The 19,301-nt window shown below is 43.7% G+C and overlaps 1 protein-coding gene across 1 annotated transcript in view; it reads right to left on the reverse strand.

The window, feature by feature from the left end:
• Positions 1–1,394: 1,394 nt before the first annotated feature.
• The window catches only part of Hspa4 (heat shock protein family A (Hsp70) member 4), a 45,849-nt gene continuing 27,942 nt past the window's right edge, over positions 1,395–19,301 (reverse strand). Inside the window, exons 8-19 of the mRNA XM_028855696.2 lie at positions 17,511–17,587; positions 14,961–15,112; positions 13,644–13,750; positions 12,114–12,247; positions 10,939–11,120; positions 10,001–10,090; positions 8,211–8,363; positions 7,380–7,505; positions 6,440–6,547; positions 4,118–4,237; positions 3,542–3,703; positions 1,395–3,407 (exon numbers count right to left, since the gene is read on the reverse strand). Of these exons, the coding sequence (XP_028711529.1) occupies positions 3,204–3,407; positions 3,542–3,703; positions 4,118–4,237; positions 6,440–6,547; positions 7,380–7,505; positions 8,211–8,363; positions 10,001–10,090; positions 10,939–11,120; positions 12,114–12,247; positions 13,644–13,750; positions 14,961–15,112; positions 17,511–17,587 (1,615 nt within the window). The 3' untranslated portion in view covers positions 1,395–3,203. The remainder of the gene's footprint in view (positions 3,408–3,541; positions 3,704–4,117; positions 4,238–6,439; positions 6,548–7,379; positions 7,506–8,210; positions 8,364–10,000; positions 10,091–10,938; positions 11,121–12,113; positions 12,248–13,643; positions 13,751–14,960; positions 15,113–17,510; positions 17,588–19,301) is intronic.

The raw sequence follows: 19,301 nt of genomic DNA on the forward strand, positions 1-19,301 counted from the left end.
ATCCTTGAAAATATATAAACCTTGAAAAATCAGTGGGGGGCCAGGCCCCAATCTTATGTACCCCAGGAACTCTTAAGGATTGAGGGATAAGAGACTTAGAGAGTTAAAAAACACAGGATAGACTCGGGTGGGCCTGGATCCTTATCCACTGGCCCAGAACATTATTCCAAAGGTCTATTTATGACAATGCCAAGGGGTGGAGCAAAAGACCTCCCCCTTGTTAGTTAGACCCATACGAACACCTGGTACCCAAGCCCGTGGTCCAATCAACCTCCGCTGCAGTCCTGCTGGGTACAGCCGCTAACAAATCAAAACCAAGGGAGGGGATGACACCAGAACTCAGATGTGGCTTGGTAGTAGAGCACTTGCCTGCCCTAGGGTTCAGTATAGCAGTAAGAGAAAAAGGAAGTAAGTCAGGCCTCCAAGTCTGTCTCATATACCCTGTCACTCCCTAATGAGCAACTGCGTACAAACTTCTTCACAGTAGGCTGAGCTGGAGCCACGCCGGAGTCCTGCCCCTCCCCCCAGGTACAACCAGCCATACCACTTTATTACTCCAATGTTCTCGGTCTCATACCCTGGCTTCTCACTCCACACATCATAGAATCTTCCAGAAAAACCCAGTGACTCTTGTGAACAGATCTGAATAGCTGCCGTGGCCCTTTTACCACTTCCTTAGGGAAATCACTCGGGACTTCACCCTTCCCGATCCTGTAGCTGAGGCTATTCCGCACACACTGAGGAGGGGACACATGGACTTTACAGCAGCCCTAGCTTCCACCCTCTCACAGCCCCCACAGCGCTATGCAGGGGCGCTGGTGACCATAGCGAGCAGCTATGGAACAGGACCGCTCTTCTCCAGGACTGACGCTGTGGTCATGCCCACCCCCATCCCCACCATAGACCTCTCTTCTCCCAGCACGTAGACCTGAGCAGTTAGGTCTGACTTCAGCTAGGTGTGGTGGTGCACGCCTTTAATCCCAACACTCGGGAGGCAGAGGCAGAGGCAGGGTTCCTGGACAGCCAGGATTAGGTAAGAGTTGTCTCAAAAAGAGCAGCACATGACTCCAGACAGTAATGCCTCTGACCTCTCCCTACCTAGAACCCCTGACTTGGCAATAGAAGTCTCATGGTTTCACTCCCATTTCCACAATCACAGGGCACACATCATGTAAACACTAGCAGATTCTGGATCTCCTCAGTCCTGGTATTCACTATGATCTATTTACCATCTACCTTTTACTGCCGTCAAACCTACAGGCAAGCCTTACCGAAGATTCCTACACCAGGGCCTAAAGGCCTGACAACACTACATTCCAGCAAGGCTGTGTTACATAGAAAGTCTCTCTCACACACTCACTCACCAGTCCACATTAAGGAAATTAAGAAAACCATTCGAGTTAAGACAGGTTTCTTTTATTAGTTTTTCCTAAACTTTGTCTCATGTTTACTGTTTTTTAGTGTAAGAATGTGACCTTGAGTTTTTAACAAACCAATTTGGATGATTAACGCAACCTGGATAAATGCTTGTCTGCACACAAGTCATCAGTTGCCACTCTGGCCTGCCTCCACATAAATCCAGTCTGTCTGTCTTGACAGCAGAAGCAGACCATCTGACTTCTAGTTTTAACTTTAAACTTCAAATTCATTCCCACCCCAACCCCCGAACCCTCCCACCCCCCCACACAAATGTTTATGAGAAATGGTCATTAAAGACAGTCAAGTTGCATAAGAATTGGCTTAATCCTGCAGCCTGCACTTGGAACAGCTATGGGCCTCCCAGCGGGACCAGCAGGCACTCCTTCAGCAAAGCACACACCGGGCCTGGGCTCCAGGCCTGTGCCGAGCGGGCATCCAGTCACTGACTTGACTTCTTTCCCCCCTCTCCCATCAACTGCCTCTACAACACTTGAGGGCTACAGCACTTTCTGTGCAGACAGACAGAAGCATAGTGAATTGAACTATGCATGGTTTTAAGCTTATTTCCAACAAGCAAAAATGAACAGAGAGGCTCTGTGACAGAGATCAGTGATTACAAAGACCCAGAACATAACCAACACTTGTAACTAAGGCAGGTAACCAACTCTGCCCTCTACTGCAGGCATCCCTTTGTTTCCAGAACATCTCCTTCCTGTGGACTTGCCCCAGGAAATGTTTAGTGCCGACACTGTCTGCAGTCAACAGTGAGGCATTCCTGTAACCTTGAGCACCTCAACGCTAATTTCAGACTCATCCAGAGCAATCGATGCAATAGCTTACAATCTGTCAGCTGTTGTAACATACAGATTGGCAGATTCATGACACATTAACAGTAACACAGGTGATGGCAAATGAGCTAAGCATCTTGAACTCTCATCCTCTTCTGTCCAATTCTCTAATTTACACACATCATCTCCCACTTGAGCAGGTCAGGGTACAAATCTTTCCACCATAATAAGCAAGGATGGATAGCCCAGATTCGCCATGCCCACACCCAACCGTGTTCTCTACAACCTAACCTGAAGGGAAAACTATACTTCGATGCTTCAGGATTAGCAAATTTACTTTAGGGAAGTACGGAAAGCTACTGCATCCAAGTCCCTTGATTCGCTAAAGCTCGCTCTAAGTGAAGAGGACATGTGGCATTTATAACTGCTTGCTGAGGGAGAAGGGAGACAGGGCTGGGAATGGAGAGCCATGAGGCCTCAGAGCAGGCCCTGCTGTGCTCTGCACTCCGTGTTAATCCATGCTTGCCCAGGCTCTGGCCCTCAGAAATGGAGGAAGCGCCAGCCACGGCCCTGTCTCTACAGGACGAGAATGCTGGTGGTGATCTCCACTCAGACTTTACAAGCGTAATGTGAGCTTCTGTCATATAAAAGAAAAGCCTGCCTGGTGGCTGTCAAAGCTTTTGCGAGAGCTCAGCTTTCCCAACACACTTCATCTTGTAGAAGCATGATTAAAACACAAAGGAGGAAGGCAGGCGTTCAGAAAGACTAGCTGAGCTCTTAAACAGGACCATAATGAAGAGAGAGAGAGTGTGCACTCTATCTCTGGATCTACCTATTTAGAAGTCAAAATGCTCCGTACATTACCTATACCCCACCCCCAAGATCCCCTAAAAACTAAGAAATCTCCAGTATTTGCTTGCTCTAGTTGATATTTAGAACAAAGTTGACAACTTAAAGCTTTATAATAGTCTGTTTTAATATAAACAAATGTTGGAATCAATCAATGTCCATCTCAGGAAGCTTCTTGTCTGCATCAGAAGGCACAGCTGTGTCTGCACCCTGCTCGGCCGCCTGGGGGCCTGGGTTATCTCCTTGGCCGTCCACTGGTCCATTCTGCTCAGCGTGTTTTGGCTCCTCCTTTGGGGGTTCCACTTTGGGTTTGGGCTTTGAAATTATAGGACTGCAAATACTCGTCAGCTCCTAGGAGGGTAAAGAAAGAAAAGGAGGATTTCTTGTAAATTAAACATATTTTATTTTGCATGCTAAACCCCAGTAGCTGTTAATAACAAAAGAGCTGCCAAGAAAAGTCCAGAGTACATAAAGTTGCAAACTACCTTAATTTTAGCTTCAATCTCCTTTGTCTTGACAACTGGATCCAGTGTCAGGCTCTGCTTGTTCTGCAGGTTCAGCTTGTTATTCATCCACTCCATCGCCTCGTTGGTGCTCTTCTCTACCTTCGTCATGTCGGCAGCATCCAAGTGCTCATACTGGTCCTCCTGCAAGTGGGGGTGGACAGCTAAGTGCCAAAGTGCATCACTCCCTGCCCAATACTGCCTTTCAAAAAATCCTCATTTGGAGTAGAGACAGCTTGGTGGCTAAGGGCACTTGCTGCTCTTGTAAGACCCCAGTTCAGTTCCCTTCACCCACACTGGGCAGCTTCAAACCACCTCTAACTCCAGTCCCAGGAAGAATCCAACACCTTCTATGTGCACAAGAATAAAACTAATAAAATACTCTTTTAATCTCAGCCCTCGGGAAGAGGAGGCAGGCAGATCTCTGAGTTCCAAGCCAGCCACAGGGCTACACAAAGAAACCCTGTCTCGAAAAACCAAAATACAAAAAATCAAAAAACAAAAACAAATACACAGTGCCCTGACCAAAATCATAGAAAAATGAAAATAATAAGATACCTTGTTTTTGAAAGAGCTGATCACTTTCATATACTGTTGGATTTGCTTCCCTAGTTCTTCAAATAACTTTGGTCTTTCTTCAGATTCCTGGAACCGTGTCTTAATAGGCTGACCTAGATTCTAATAGGAGAATCCACAGGTTTGTACAGGGTAGTTTACACCATTTCAGTTACAGTGCTACTACAAGGACTAAGAGTAATGGAGCGAAAGTGTCATTCTCTGGGTATGTGTGTGCACACACATGAATACATGCAAATATATAAACAATACTATGTGCATGTATATTAAGATAAATGTTTCTCCAAACCATTACAAGTATCAGGCTCCTCTGGCTGCTCATGAGCGTTAAGTCAAGACTGTCCCAAGTGGAATTGTTTCTTATTACTGCCCAAATCCCAGTTCTCACAGTAGGAGGAAACCAGAAGTTATCTGTCTTCTAAATGTACTTGCCCAACAATTTTTCTTATTAAAAAACCACACTGTAGCAAGCAGATCTCTGTAAGTTCGAGGCCAGCCTGGTCTAGAGAGCAAGTTCCAGGACAGCCAGGGCTACACAGAAAAAGCTTGTCTCAAAAAACATACAAACAAAAAAGCACACTGGAGTAGCACTTGCTACTCCTTCAGAGAACCCAGGTTAACATCCTAGCAGCCAAACAGTGCCTCAGAACCATCTGTAACCCCAGTCCTAGGAGATCAGAATCCTGGCCTCCAGGGACACTGTACAGACATGGTACAAAAGAACACATCTAGGCAAACACACACATAAAAATAAATAAAACCTCAACAACAACAACAACAAAACCTTTAAGTCATATTAGACTCTGATGAAATCACATTACCACTATTAAGGTAAAAGTGGCAAAATCCAGGGACTGGAGAGATGACTCAGTGGTTACAGAATTGGCTGCTCTTGTAGAGGACCCAGGTTCAATTCCCAGCACCCACATGGTGGCTCACAACTGTCTGTAACTCCAGTTTCAGGGCATCCAATATTCTCTTTTAGCTTCCTTGGGCATCAGACACATAAGTGGCGCACAGATACGCATGCAGGCAAAACATTCATACACATAAAGAAATAAAAAGTTAAAAAAAATAAAAAATAAAAAAAGTGGTGAAATCCACACCCAGAGAAAATTCTCCACAACAAAAGGAGAAAGAGCAGTCTCTTCAGCACATACACGAGGAAAAGCAGAACATAAAGATCAGCCACAGACATGGATGAGGAGACACATTGGTGCACTACATCTGGGTCCCAATGCAAATCCACTAGATGATCACTGTTTAGAAAATGAACTTGAGCCAGGGCGTTGGTGGCGCACGCCTTTAATCCCAGCACTCGGGAGGCAGAGCCAGGCGGATCTCTGTGAGTTCGAGGCCAGCCTGGGCTACCAAGTGAGCTCCAGGAAAGGCGCAAAGCTACACAGAGAAACCCTGTCTCGGAAAAAAACAAAACAAAAAAAACAAAAACAAAAAAAAGAAAATGAACTTGAAAACTCAACACAGTAACACTGGGGATCTCTGGTGCAATGATGGTGCAGCATGAGGCTTTTACAATTATACAGAAATATTCTGTATTAAACATAACCCAAATCACAGAAAATCTAACTCAAACTTGGAGAAATGTACAGAAAAGATACTAGCCAAGATGGCCAAAATGATTGGTCCTCAACTTTCACATGCTTGGCACCCCTCAAATGACAAAGAAAAACATTTTGCACAGGGAAGTTGGGCAGTGGTGGTGCGTGCCTTTAATTCCAGCACTTTGCGAGGCAAAGGCTGGTGGATCTGAGATCAAGGCTGGCCTGATCTACATACTGAGTTCCAGAATAGCTAGCTAGGCGACAGAGAGAGACTCTGTCTCAACAATAAACAAATAAAACCCACAAAGGCACAGCTAGCAGGAGCACTTGCACCCCTGCCAGGGTGAGCTAAGCCCCAGGCACTGTCCTTGAGCCACCCACTCTGGACAGCTGCAATGCCCAGTTCTCCGGAAGTCCACAGTGCAAAGCTGAAACAAAAGGCCATGTTCCGATTTGAATTTACAACATTTTCCAAACAAAGACCTCAATCGGGGTGATACTTTGTTAACTATCCGGTTTTACCATACACCAGATGCTCTGCTTTCACCTAGAAGAGAACTATTCCAGGCCTCAGTTACACTGTGGGGGCATGCCTTTAATCCCAGCACTCAGGAGGCAGAGCCAGACGGATCTCTGGGTGTTCCAGGCCAGCCTGGTCTACAGAGTAAGTCCAGGACAGGCACCAGAGCTACAGAGAAACCCTGCCTCGAAAACCCAAAACAAAACAAAAAAGGTCACTTACTTTTAATTCAGCCAATTTGTCTACATAAACTTGCTTTGGTTGGTCTTCTCCATCTTCATACAACCAATTTTCAGTATCCTCTAATTTTAAGGTAAAACTATTACGATCCTGTAAATAAAGAAAACATTTTAATTCTCTCTCTCTCTCTCTCTCTCTCTCTCTCTCTCTCTCTCTCTCTCTCTCTCTCTCACACACACACACACACACACACACACACACTGACTCACTCACTCACTCACACTGTAATGGGAAACATTCTAATAATAAAGAAAATAATAATAAAGAAATTCAAAACCAAGCTGGGGAGATGGATCAGTAAAGGAGTTAATGTGCTTACGATACCCAGAACCCATGTAGAAGCCAAGCAGGTGTGCGGCTCCTATGATCTCAGCACTCAGGAGACAAGAGATGGGGGTCCCTGGAATAGGCTGGCTAGCTACACTAGTAAAAACAAGCTAGTTGCAGGTTCAAGGAAAGACTGCCTCAAAAATAAAAGTGGAGAACTGCAGACATCAACTCTGAGCCTCTACATAGACTCACATCCATGTGTACCCTTCACACATGTACGTTTTTGAATATATGCATGTTTAGTTTACCACTATGTAACTCCCAAAGAGATACATGCTTTAGTATTTGGGTTTATTTTAGGCATGTGAATGTTTTGCTTGCCTGTATGTACTTGTACCACATGCATGCAGTGTCCATGGAGGCCAGAAAAGGGTGTCAATTCTCTAGAACTGTAGTTATAGACACTGTGAGCCACCACATGGGTGCCAAGAACCAATCTCAGATCCTCTAAAAGAGCAGCAAGTCCTCTAACCACTGAGCTCTCTCTCCAAACATTTTTAGTCACTCGCTCACACCCACATAGTAGCCGGGCTTCCTTCTCAGGTGTCTGAAGACCTCCCTACACACCCACAGTGAGGAGCGGCACACTTACATCTTCACTCACAAACTTCTCATAGTCACCACTAAGTTTATCTCTCATCTCGTACACATATTCTTCCACCGCGTTCTTGGCATCGTTCCGTTCCTTCTCCAGTTTATCCTGCATGATCATCTTACCCTGGAACAGGAGCAATAGATTAGACACGAGGCCAGCTATGAGCATCAGCTGACACAACTGAAAAGCAAAGAGTTTCCCCCATTCCAATCCTTTCAATTCTTGTGAGAGCCACCCCAACAAAACAGAGCCAGGAATATAACCAGGAAGAAAATTTGAAGATCACAGCTTTGTGGGGTTTGTTTTGAAGCGAGAGAATAATGAAAATATTAAGATATACCCAACAAAAGTAAAATCAAATACATTTAAGACAAAAATTTGAGTGGCAGCACACGCCTTTGATCCCAACACTTGGTAGGCAGAAGCAGGTGATGTATCTGTGAGTTTCAGGTCAGAGTGTTCTACTGAGTGAGTTCCACGATGACCAGGGCTACACAGAGAACCTTGTCTGGGGGGGGGGGGGTCCCTGAAGCTGTTTATAAGAACGTTTTTTTGCCAAGCATGGTGGCACACACCTTTAGTCCTGGCACTTGGGAGGCAGGGGCTAAGAATTTGAGTTCAAGGCCTATTTGAGTCTGGTCTATAAAGCGAGTTCCAGGACAGCCAGGGCTGTTACACAGAGAAATCCTGCCCAGAAAAACCAATCAATCAATCAATAAAATGGAAAAGCAATTTTTATGTTAGGGCCACCACAACATGAGGAACTATATTAAAGGCATTAGGAAAGATAAGAACCATTGTCTTAAAGGCTACACAGTCTGAATGTACCTCGTTCTCTGTATACAGGCCAACCATCTCTCGGTCCAGCTGCCACAGGAGTTGGCTCTCGATGGGCAGGTCCACAGTGCTGGTCTTCACTTTTGCCTTCTTGGCTTGAGGTGGTTGGTCCGTCTTTTTATCTTTTGATCCAGCTTGAGACGTCTTTAAAAAAAAAAAATATGAACAAAAACATACGGACTAACCCTACATTTTAAAATGGATCAAGTCAAAAGTAACTCATGATTATCATCTTGAAAATAAGAAGTGAATCTGTCATCTCTGGAGTAGTACATTCAGGAGGAAACCATAATGGTGGTTATTAGGGGTCTGGGAAAGAACAGGTAGAGAATTTTATTCTATAAGATAGAAAACAATAGGCACTACAGTGCTATATGCTTTAAAATGTAACCTCATGTGTATTTTTAAACTGAAAATGAAAAACAGCTAACACACCCAACAACCCTCTGCAATCTCACAACCAACATACAAAACACTTGGATAGCACAGGCTGGGGACATCAGGAGTTCAAGGTCAGCCTGAGCTATGTGAGACCCTGTCTCAAAAAAAAAAAAAAAACACCCAACCACACACACAAACCCAAAAAAACCACCACCACCACCACAAAGCTAGGTGGGAAATCTGTTCAATGACATGGAAATGGGTCACGGATTTTAATCACCACAGGGACCTGCCTAAACAGCAGAGACTGCAAAGACGGTGGAATTAGAACCTAAAAAAAGTCACATTCTTAAATTTTTATTTGTATGTGTACATGTATACATGCTATGGTACATGTGGGTGGGGGTCAGAAGACAATTTGTAGAGAATCAATGTAATATTCTTTCCACCACATGGATCCAACTCAAGTTGTTGAGTTTGGCAATAAGTGCTGGCCCTGCACTGGGGATGGAATTTAGCACTGTTACCAACTGACCCATCCCTAGCCACACCGAAACACCTTAGAACCTTATAAGGAATGGCCCTTCTTGCTCCCTAGCCACCTTGGTGGCTGCTCTTGGTTAGGGGCCATTCCACACCTCCATAGGAAAATAGTAGCTACAAAGACAGAAATCTCAGCTAGAATACTATATATTATGTTGTCCCACACTGGTATTTATCACTATAAGGACAACAATATTCAATAGGTTACGGCATGTGGCACCAAATCAGATGTTTCTCAAATTACATACATGTCAGAACAGACTCATGAAAAATAAACCATCAAAATTGTTCTTCATGTCGAGTGGTGGTGGCACACATCTTTAATCCTGGCACTCAGGAGGCAAAGGAAGGCAGATCTCTGTGAGTTTTGAGGCCAGCCTGGCTACTAAGCAAGTACTAAGCAAGTTCCAGGGTTACACAGAGAGATACTGTCTGGGGAGGGGGGAGGTAATATTTTCTACACATACAGACACACACATTATACACACACAGAGACCAGAGTAAAATACTTGGCAAAATTTGAGAAAAGAAAAAAACATATCTTCTGTCTCACTGTCTGGAGAGGGGAAGTACGTACGCGCGCGCGTGTGTGCGTGCGTGCGTGCGTGCGTGCGTGCGTGCGTGTGTGTGTGTGTGTGTGTGTACATACACAGTAAAACACTTGACAAAATTTAAGAAAAAAAAAAATCTCACTGCTTCATCAGTAACAAATTAGCAACGATATATGCTCCTTTAACTTTCCAAAACACACTATGCAGTATAGCTAAAAAACTCATGTAAGTAATAGTGTGTAACCACAGTCCAAGGCAGCCCCAGGGGTTTGTAAGACATCAAGAATTCTAAGAGAAAGCCTGTACCTCCATTTCCTCAGACTCCGCCTTGTTTTCTGCTGGTGTTTGTGGCTGCTGCTCTTCAGTGTGTGGTTCCTCCTGGTCCACTTGCATCTTCTGAAAAGTCAAATTAAACACTGAAACCAGAAGATTCTCACAAAACACTAAGCAGCCTTGAATGGCACTCAAAGCCACATGGTATAGAATTCCCGTCGACTCCCCAGTAATCAGCATACCGAGGCTCAAAACTCTAACTATGCACAAGTTACACAGGACATGAAGTTTTCCTCTCTGGAGTTCAACATAACAATGTAGTACTTGTCCTGCCCAACATGCCCACCCTTGTATGAAGTAGAGCAACTACAAGATTAGCTTTGTGAACCATAAAGCACTCAGTAGAGTGTGGCAAATACAACCTCTGAAGCAAGCTTGTGCTTCCTTTCTACATGCTTCCTCCCAGAGCCTTGACTTTGTCAAGAGTCCCTACACCAACATTTTCAAACTCAAAAACATAACTTTGTACTTGCTGAAGAGAAACCCACAGAGAATTCTTTCAGTAGCAATAATAAAGAAGTTTGTGGAGCACCTGAACCAAGAACTCAATGTGCATGGCCTATGGGAATGGTCCAAGATGCTATGGAGAATGCCAGTACCTGAATCCCCAAACACACCACATCTGGGGAAGAAAGCCAAGCTTTTGGAGTCTGATGTACAAAGAGTTAAGACCTACTTATCCAGGACATCTACTGTACTTCTGAAAACAAACTTAAGAGCATTTTCCTACAGTCAGTAGTAGTTTAAGCTGACAAATGGTCTGAAGGAAAGAGCCAATCGGAGTTCATTTCCATTGCAGTAAAATGTAAAAGTGGGTTGAGTGGGGATGTACAAACACACTCAGCAAGCTCTCAGTGCTCCTGTCAGCCAGTCACAGGACCAACATAAACGATAGAAAACATCCAGGTTACCTCTTCTTCCTTTGCATTCTGATCAGTCTCCATCGGCTCCTCATTTTCCTCGGACTTGTGCACTTCTACTAAGGACGCACTGGACACACTGAAAATGCCATGGACATTTACCCGAACCTTGACCTTCACTTTTGAGCTGGAGCCATCAGACTGTGGAGTGACTTTCTGAACTGAAAACTGAGCTAGGGATTTAAGAAAAGATGCAAGAGAATGCACAATATAAAACTCAGCTTAAACTTCCCTATACTTAAGAAAACAACCAGGCTGTGCCAGATAGTAAAGAGCCCAATCCTACCATTTACTTTTAAAATTTTCCAGTTTGTGTCATTTCCTAAGAAATTATCATTTGTAAATCTCACCATTATACCAAATTTTGTTTGGGGAGTTTTTTTGTTTGTTTTTTTGGTTTTTTTTTGTTTTTTTTTTTTTTCCTTTCTTAAAGCCCAAAGACAATTTTATTAGAGTTTAAAAAGAAAGACTACAGGAAAGGCAAGCTGTACATCTTGGCAGTTGCCAGAGAGAAAGAGAAAAAACTCAGTAGGAGAGGTCAGCCCTATGGTGGGTTTCAGAGAAGAGTATGGAAGCCCAATGTGCTAGTGAGAGCATACCCAAGGCAGACAGAAAGGGATTTAGAAGTTTAGTATGATTGTCATACCCTATCCTACAAATGGAAAGCAGGGCAGCCAACTCTCCACATTTGTGCAGGCCACTGGAGCTGCTCCTGCTCTTTATTCATATCACAGATCTTACAGAAATCTTGGTCTCTCTTCTTGATAGTATTTCCAAATTATAACCATTCCCAGTTTGTAAAGACTCTGGTCAACTTGGTTCTAAATTCTAGGATGGACTGATGCTGTAGAACAATTGTGTGATTTCTCTGCAAATCTTGAAATTCTGTACTAGAACCAAGCTGATCTCTAGCATGCTTTTCATCAGGACCATCTTATAGTCAGTCACCCACAATGTGCACTCAATCCAGGAATATTGCCACACAACACAAGACTCAATTAAATAATAACCATCTGACTGCTTCTATACCCAGGATTACAAACAGAAGATGTCTGCTTTTGGGTCATAAAGCACCGAAACTTCTGAATAGTCTATATTTCTTTCTTTTAGTACTCCCAAGTAGAGACAAGTTTTTGTTACTGTTTTAGGTTTCCAATTCTACTTACCGATAGCAGGATCTGGATAGGGCAAATCCTGAGGAGAGCTATAGTAGGCCTCAAGAGTGAAAGGTTCCTTTCTATAAAAGGTGAGGACTTTGGAGAAAGGAGCAGCATGATTTTTGGGGAAGACTTCACAGTCACTAGGTAGAAGAAAAAGACAAAACCCCACAAATTAATAAAACTCCTTTTTATTAAAATATTCCAGGGCTGGAGAGATGGCTCAGAGGTTTAAGAGCACTGACTGTTTTTCCAGAGGACCCAGGTTCAAATCCAGTACCCACATGGCAGCTAGTAACTGTCTGTAACTCTAAGATCTGACATCCTCACATAGACATACATGCAGGCAAAAGACCAATGTACATAAAATACAAGTAAAGTATTACAATTTTTTTAAAAAATAGTCCCGTCTTTCTTTTATTGGGGGGTTATGTTTCATAGATGTGTGCATGTTGAGGTCAGAGGTCAGCCTTGAGTCCTCGCCTTCCACCTTAGTTGAGAATAAGGCCTCTGCTATTTGCTGTTGCCCATTCCAGGCTCCCAGCGTGCAAGCTTCTGGGGATTCACCAAACCTCATCTCCCACCTCACCCGAGCTTTACATGGGATGTGGAGATTTGAACCCAGGTCTCCGGGCTTGCATTTTACCCACCTATCTGCTCAACCCAAATTCATGATATTCTTGACACTTCTGCACATGTATCCTAGGATTATAATTACTGAATAGTCTTAGTTTCTTCTTGTTGGCTATTATTTCCAGGTTATTCAAGGGAAGCTAGAGAGATGGCTCAGCAGTTAACAGCACTGGCTGTTCTTCCAAAGGACATGGGTTTGATTCCCAGCAACCACATGGTGGCTCACAACAATCTTTAACTTCATTTGTAGGAGATCCAATGCGTTCTTCTGGACTCCTCAGACACTAACCACAGAGATATGGCATACAGGTACAGACACAGGTAAAACACTCACACAAATAAAAACAAAAACTTTTAATTAAGTGCATTTAAAAAATAACATACTTTTAAAAAGGAATATACCCAATCAACACAAGAGGGCACAAAGTCTCAATGGGAACAAGCATAAAAAATTAAATAACAGGGTACTGATTTATTCATGTCTTTAAAAAAATAAAAAACCAGGCTGGGGAGATGGCTCAGAGGTTAAGAGCACTGGCTGCTGTTCCAGAGATCCTGAGTTCAATTCCCAGTAACCACATGGTGGCTCACAACCACCTGTAGTGAGATCTGGTGCCCTCTTCTGGCCTGTAGACTTACATGCAGGTAGAACACTGGATACAAAATCTCATGTAGCCCAGCCTGATCAAATACTCCCAATGTAGCTGAAGACAGCCTTTATCTCTTGATCTTCCTGCCTCCCTCCCACCTCTCATATGCTAGATTACTGGGTTCACTATCATTCCTGACCATGAATTTATACTTTGTTTCATGTACCTGACAGATATGTGTATAAAGGAAGGATAATGCATTACCTAGATTCAACACCCAAATGAATATGCATAAATGGCATTAATGATGTATTACCTTGACCCTTCTTCAGCGGGAGAATTCCATCTCAAAGATATTGGATATGCCACGACATCAGTGATAGAAAATTCTCTCACTTTGAAAGCAGGTGATAAGATTGCACACTAGAATGATAATTTCAGAAACTCCATTGACACATACAGACACTATAAATTGGCAATGACTTCAAGAGGCAATCTCTGATTTATTTACTATCTTCAGTAGTAATGTAATGGTACCTGAACAGTTCTACAAACTGCTGTCATGGTCAAATTTTCTGTGGAACATTTGTTTAATGATGCAAAGATGTGTTGCATTCTTTTAGGTTGCATTTGCTTTAATGCTGTGAAGCTATGTTACTGTGCACATGTCTAAACACCTGATGGTCTAATAAAGAGCTGAATGGCCAATAGTGAGGCAGGAGATGGATAGGCGGGGTTGGCAGGCAGAGAGAATAATAGGAGAAATCAGGGAGAAAAGGAAGAAACAGCAACAACAAGGAGAGGAGGACACTAGGGCCAGCCACCCGGTCAGGCACGGCCTGGAGTGGCTGTAAAGTGGCTGGAGTGCAAAGTAAGTCATACAGAAATAGAGAGGAAGAGCGCAGAGGCAAAAGGTAAACGAGATAATTTAAAGTTAAGAAAAGCTGACTAGAAACAAGCCAACCTAAGGCCAGGCATCCATAAGAAATAATAAGCCTCCAGGTGTGGGTTATCTGGAAGCTGGCTGGTGGGCCCCCCAAAAGAACAAAAAGCCAAAAGAGTTAAGAGTAAAAACCATCAACAACATAACCTAGCTTTGCTTTACCAGTTCCCATGAACTCGAAGTACACTACTTCACAAGACAAGACAATTCAACCAATCCTAACAGCTCTAGCTTAGAGTATGTGTTTGTTTCTGACTGCCTGTCTGTCTCTGTCTCTCTCTCTCCTCTCTCTCTCTCTCTCTCTCTCTCTCTCTCTCTCTCTCTCTCTCTCTCACACCACACACACACACACACACACACACACACACACACACCCAGCTTTGCTTTTTTATTGTTGTGGTTTGGGTATTTTTCTAGACAGGGTTTCTCTGTGTAGCCCTAGCTGTCCTGGACTCACTCTGTAGACCAGGCTGGCCTCAAACTCAAGAGATCATCTGCATCTGCCTCCCAAGTGCTGGGATTAAAAGCGTGTGCCACCACCACCCCGCTTATGTATCTTCTTAACTCATCTTCTAACACATTACACAACCAATACCTTTTATGTACATCAGAATCTTACACCTTGAAATTACCCTCAGGTTAACATGTAGCTATGTTTTTGTTATGACCTACAAACAAATGCAAACTCACCTGCAGGGCACAGCCTCGAGTGACAGCTTCGTCTGCATTTAATGTTGTACTAAGTTCTTTACCAAAAAATTTGCTGATCTTCTCTTTCACTGCAGGAATTCGTGTGGCACCACCAACTATCTCCACTGCATAAATATCTTCTCTCTTTAACTCTATGCCACAACAATGAGACATTTATAAAAGAATCTTTAAATCAGTATTTTACAATGAAGAAGAAAAGTAGTCAGAGCTCATAGTGATCTAATCCTCAGACATATTAAAAACTCTGCTCCCTCACGTCCCCATCCCAAAATACACATGCACACACTCTCAGGAGGTGGCCTCTGTGAAAGCAGTCATCTTGCCTCTCCAGATAATAGAGAAGAGCAGTACAACAGTAGGGTCTGTAAGGCACTGCCCAAAAACACTACACTTTGCCCTGTACAGGTCCTGAGTGTCCAGCAGTGTCACACAACCAACTAGCAAGGGAGCCCACATTCCAGCACATCAGCCACACATAGGCCTCAAACTGTGATTTACCAGTCACGTTTCACAGAACCACCACTATTTCTTCAGGAGAGCATTTACAGACACTAGCTTCAGGGCTGGTGAGATGGCTCAGTGGGCTGAGGCACATGCTGAGAAGGCCTGTCCAATTCAGAGTTCAGTCTCCAGAATCCATGCAAATGTGGAAGGAGGAGAACATCAACTCTGCTTAGTTGTCCTCTGACCTCCACTCAGTTTTCAAAAAAGAAACAGGCTGCAGCCAGGCCATTAAGTATGTGCCTGTAGTTCTAGCTGGAGGCTGAGGAAGGGGAAATGGCTGGAGTAGAATTCCAGACCAGCCTAGGCAATACACCTTAGACTCTTTCACCTCCACCTCAGCAGGAAAAATGGGGAGCATGGAGGATAGGACACTCCCAAAGTCCAAAGCAAAAACACACCTGTCATCACTGACTTAAGACCCCAGGCGGGCAGTGGTGGCGCACGCCTTTAATCCCAGCACTTGGGAGGCAGAGGCAGACAGATCTCTGTGAGTTTGAGGCCAGCCTGATTTACAAAGAGAGTTCTAGGACAGCCAGGGCTAGAGACCCTGTCTCGAAAAACATACTTTTGTTTGTTGTTGAAACGTTCAAGGACAGCCACTAGGGCTGTCACAGAAAAACCCTGTCTCACAAAGACCCAAGATAATGCTGAGCTAACATTACATCAACACCCTGAATTAGTGACCAACAAAAAGGTAAACATTGTGTCCAAAACTGTTTTAGTTAATAATGTATTCCTAAGTGAGCTATCAGCCTCAAAAGTCTGAAACACTTAAAATATCTTATAAAATATACATGTGTTTGAGGCCAGCCTGGTCTACAGAGTGAGTTCCAGGACAGCCAGGGCTACAGAGAAACCCTGTCGTAAAAAACAAAAATAGACAAAAACAGAACATAAACGTGGTTTGCATTTCTTCCTTTGCTCATGTCAACATGTGATGTCTTTGTCCTCACTTTTCACCTTATTTCTGTATCTCTCTGAGGCAGTATCTCTTTATGGAGTGTTGGCTGTTCTGAACTCACAGAGATCCACCTGCCTCTGCCTCCTGAATGCTGGGATTTTTTTGAGACAGGATCTGTAGCCCAGGCTAGGCTTAAACTTGATCATGACCTTAAACTTCTGATCCTTCTGCACTTCCCCCCGCCCCAACATGCTTAAAATATAGGTATGCACTACCTCCCCACCTCCATCCTCTACTTTTTTTTGTTTTCCTAAACTATTTTATTATGTATATGTGTGTTTTGTCTTTATGTGTCTGTTCATGACATCCATCTGTGAACCAGGTGTATGCCAACGGAGGTCAGAAAAGGGGGTCAGCCGGGCGGTGGTGGGTCACGCCTTAAATCCCAGCACTCGGGAGGCAGAGGCAGGGGAATCTCTGTGAGTTCGAGGCCAGTCTGGACTGCAGAGTGAGTTCCAGGAAAGGTGCAAAGCTACACAGAGAAACCCTGTCTCAAAAAAAAACAAAAAGAAAAAAAAGAAAAAGAAAAGGGGGTCATGTTGATGCTCGGACTTAACCCTGGGTCCTCTGGTAGAACAGACAATGCCTGTTCTGACCTGAGTCATCTCTCTAGCCCCTTTTTGAGACTCTTCCTCTGAACCTGGAGCTCCAGGCTGAAGGTTACAGGGGAGTACAGCTGCACTTGGGTTTGTGTGGGTGCTGGAGAGCCCAACAAAGGCACTCATGGCTGAGCAACAAGCCTTGACCAACGGAGCCATCTCAGACACACACAGCTAACCAAGGGCTCACTGACAGCAAGTTTATAAGACCACCATACAAACACTGAAAACACCTTTTAAGGGAGATTTATATCTCTGTGTTTGAGGCGAAAATGGGATTTTTTTTTTTTTTTTTTTTTTGGAGAAAACACTGTACTCTTCATAGAAGGCTTTAGGGAGAAGAAACATTCCAAAGAAAAGATAAAGCTTATTGAAGCATAGAACTGACAGTGTTCATTCAGCAAATAACACGTAAAACATTCCCAGAATCTGAAATACAAACAATTCAATGACGAAAATACTTACTGGATTGTTCCAAGACACTACGAAGTGGTGGCTCCACTCTTGCTAAGAGATCATCACACATCTCCAGAAATTTGCCTCTATTAAAGAAACAATAGGTTAAACCAATTTCAAGTGTGTGTAGAACAGAAAGCTTTATCACCAAACATCAGGTAATCTAAGCACTGGCAAGGATGTGGAAACTGTAGGCCTGAGCAATGTAAAACAAACCCCCAAAGTTTGGCTTTCTATTTCAAATACTAAACAGAGCATTGCCACATGACTGCAATTCCACACTAGGTACACACAAACAGAACTGAAATGTAAGTTAATGAAAAAACATGTACACGATAGGCACAAGAGACATCAAGAAGCTAGAAATCAACAACAATTCAAATGCCTATCAATGGTACTAAGGAACAAAAAGGAACTGATGCATGGTACATCAAGAAAAACCTGAAAGTGCTGTGCTAGAAAGAAGCCAAACAAAGGACATTTATTATTTCATCTATAGGTAAAACAAGACAAAAAAAAGTTCAGTGTCAGCTTGGGTAAGAAAAGAAGAGACAGAGCTGGGTGGTGGTGGCACACACCATTAGTCCCAGCACTCGGGAGACAGAGGCAGGTGGATCTCTGTGACCTACAGAGCTAGATCTAGGAGAGGCTCTGAAAACTACACAGTGAAACTCTGTCTCAAAAAAACAAAAACAAAAGAGACCACTAACAGACATAAAACTATTCTTTGAGATAAGATTAGAATTAGAGAAAAATACAACTTCCATATATACACACCTTCCTCCCAGCAGTTCCTCTATCAACACCTTGTGCACAAATGAATACTGACATAGGAGTTTCTGCCAGCTGTCTACAAGGTCTGACAACAGGGCAGGCTGCTCCTATCCATTCCCCCCTTTCCTCCAGAATCCTTGGCAACACCACCAACTCTTTCTGTTTGCTTGGCTAGTTTTTTGGTTTTCTTGGTTTCTTTGGTTTTCTTTTTTTAAACTATTTTGGGTGTTGCTCTGTTTGGGTCCACGTGTCCATAGTTTTGTCTTTTCCATTACGTCATACATTTGGCCTCAGCAGAGTACAGAGCATTCTCTGGCTGGCTCTTTCACTGAGCACCATGCTGGAATTCGCCCGCCTGCACCCCCCCCCGCCCCCCAATTTCTCACAGCCTCATGTCTCACTCAAAAAAAGGGAGCTGCAGTGACAGCTGTTTGTTAACTTAAAATCTAAACTAGACAGGCAATGGTGGCGCACGCCTTTAATCCCAGCACTTGGAAGGCAGAGGCAGGTGGATCTCTGTGAGTTCAAGGCCAGCCTGGTCTACAGAGCAAGTTTCAGGACAGGCTCCAAAGAGAAACCCTGTGTGTGTGTGGGGGGGGGGGGGCAACTAAGATGGATGTGGTGGCTCATCTCTAATCCCAGTACTTGGGAAACTACATCAAGAAGAGTGCTGTTTTAGGCCAGCTTGGGTAAAGACCGAGTTCTAGGCCAGTGTGAGCTATAGAGTGAGGGTCTCTCTCCCACAAAACAAAACAAAAAAAAAAAAAACAAAAAAAAAATAAAGGCAAACAAAATACCTAATAAGCAAGTTTTTTAAAAAAGAAAGAAAAGTAAAAGGTGAGGCTAGTGAGATGGCTCCTCACTTGGGAAAAGTGCCCAGCACACGTGCGAGCCCAGCAGCCTGAGTTTGACAGCCATAACCCACAATAATGGGGATGGAGAGAACCGGCGCTACAACTTTCCCTCCGACCTCCACTATCGCACTGGGGACGTGCATATGTATGCATACATTATGCTCCTTAGTAT

Source organism: Peromyscus leucopus, chromosome 8b (assembly GCF_004664715.2).
Source record: "Peromyscus leucopus breed LL Stock chromosome 8b, UCI_PerLeu_2.1, whole genome shotgun sequence".
Taxonomy (NCBI): Eukaryota; Metazoa; Chordata; class Mammalia; order Rodentia; family Cricetidae; genus Peromyscus; species Peromyscus leucopus.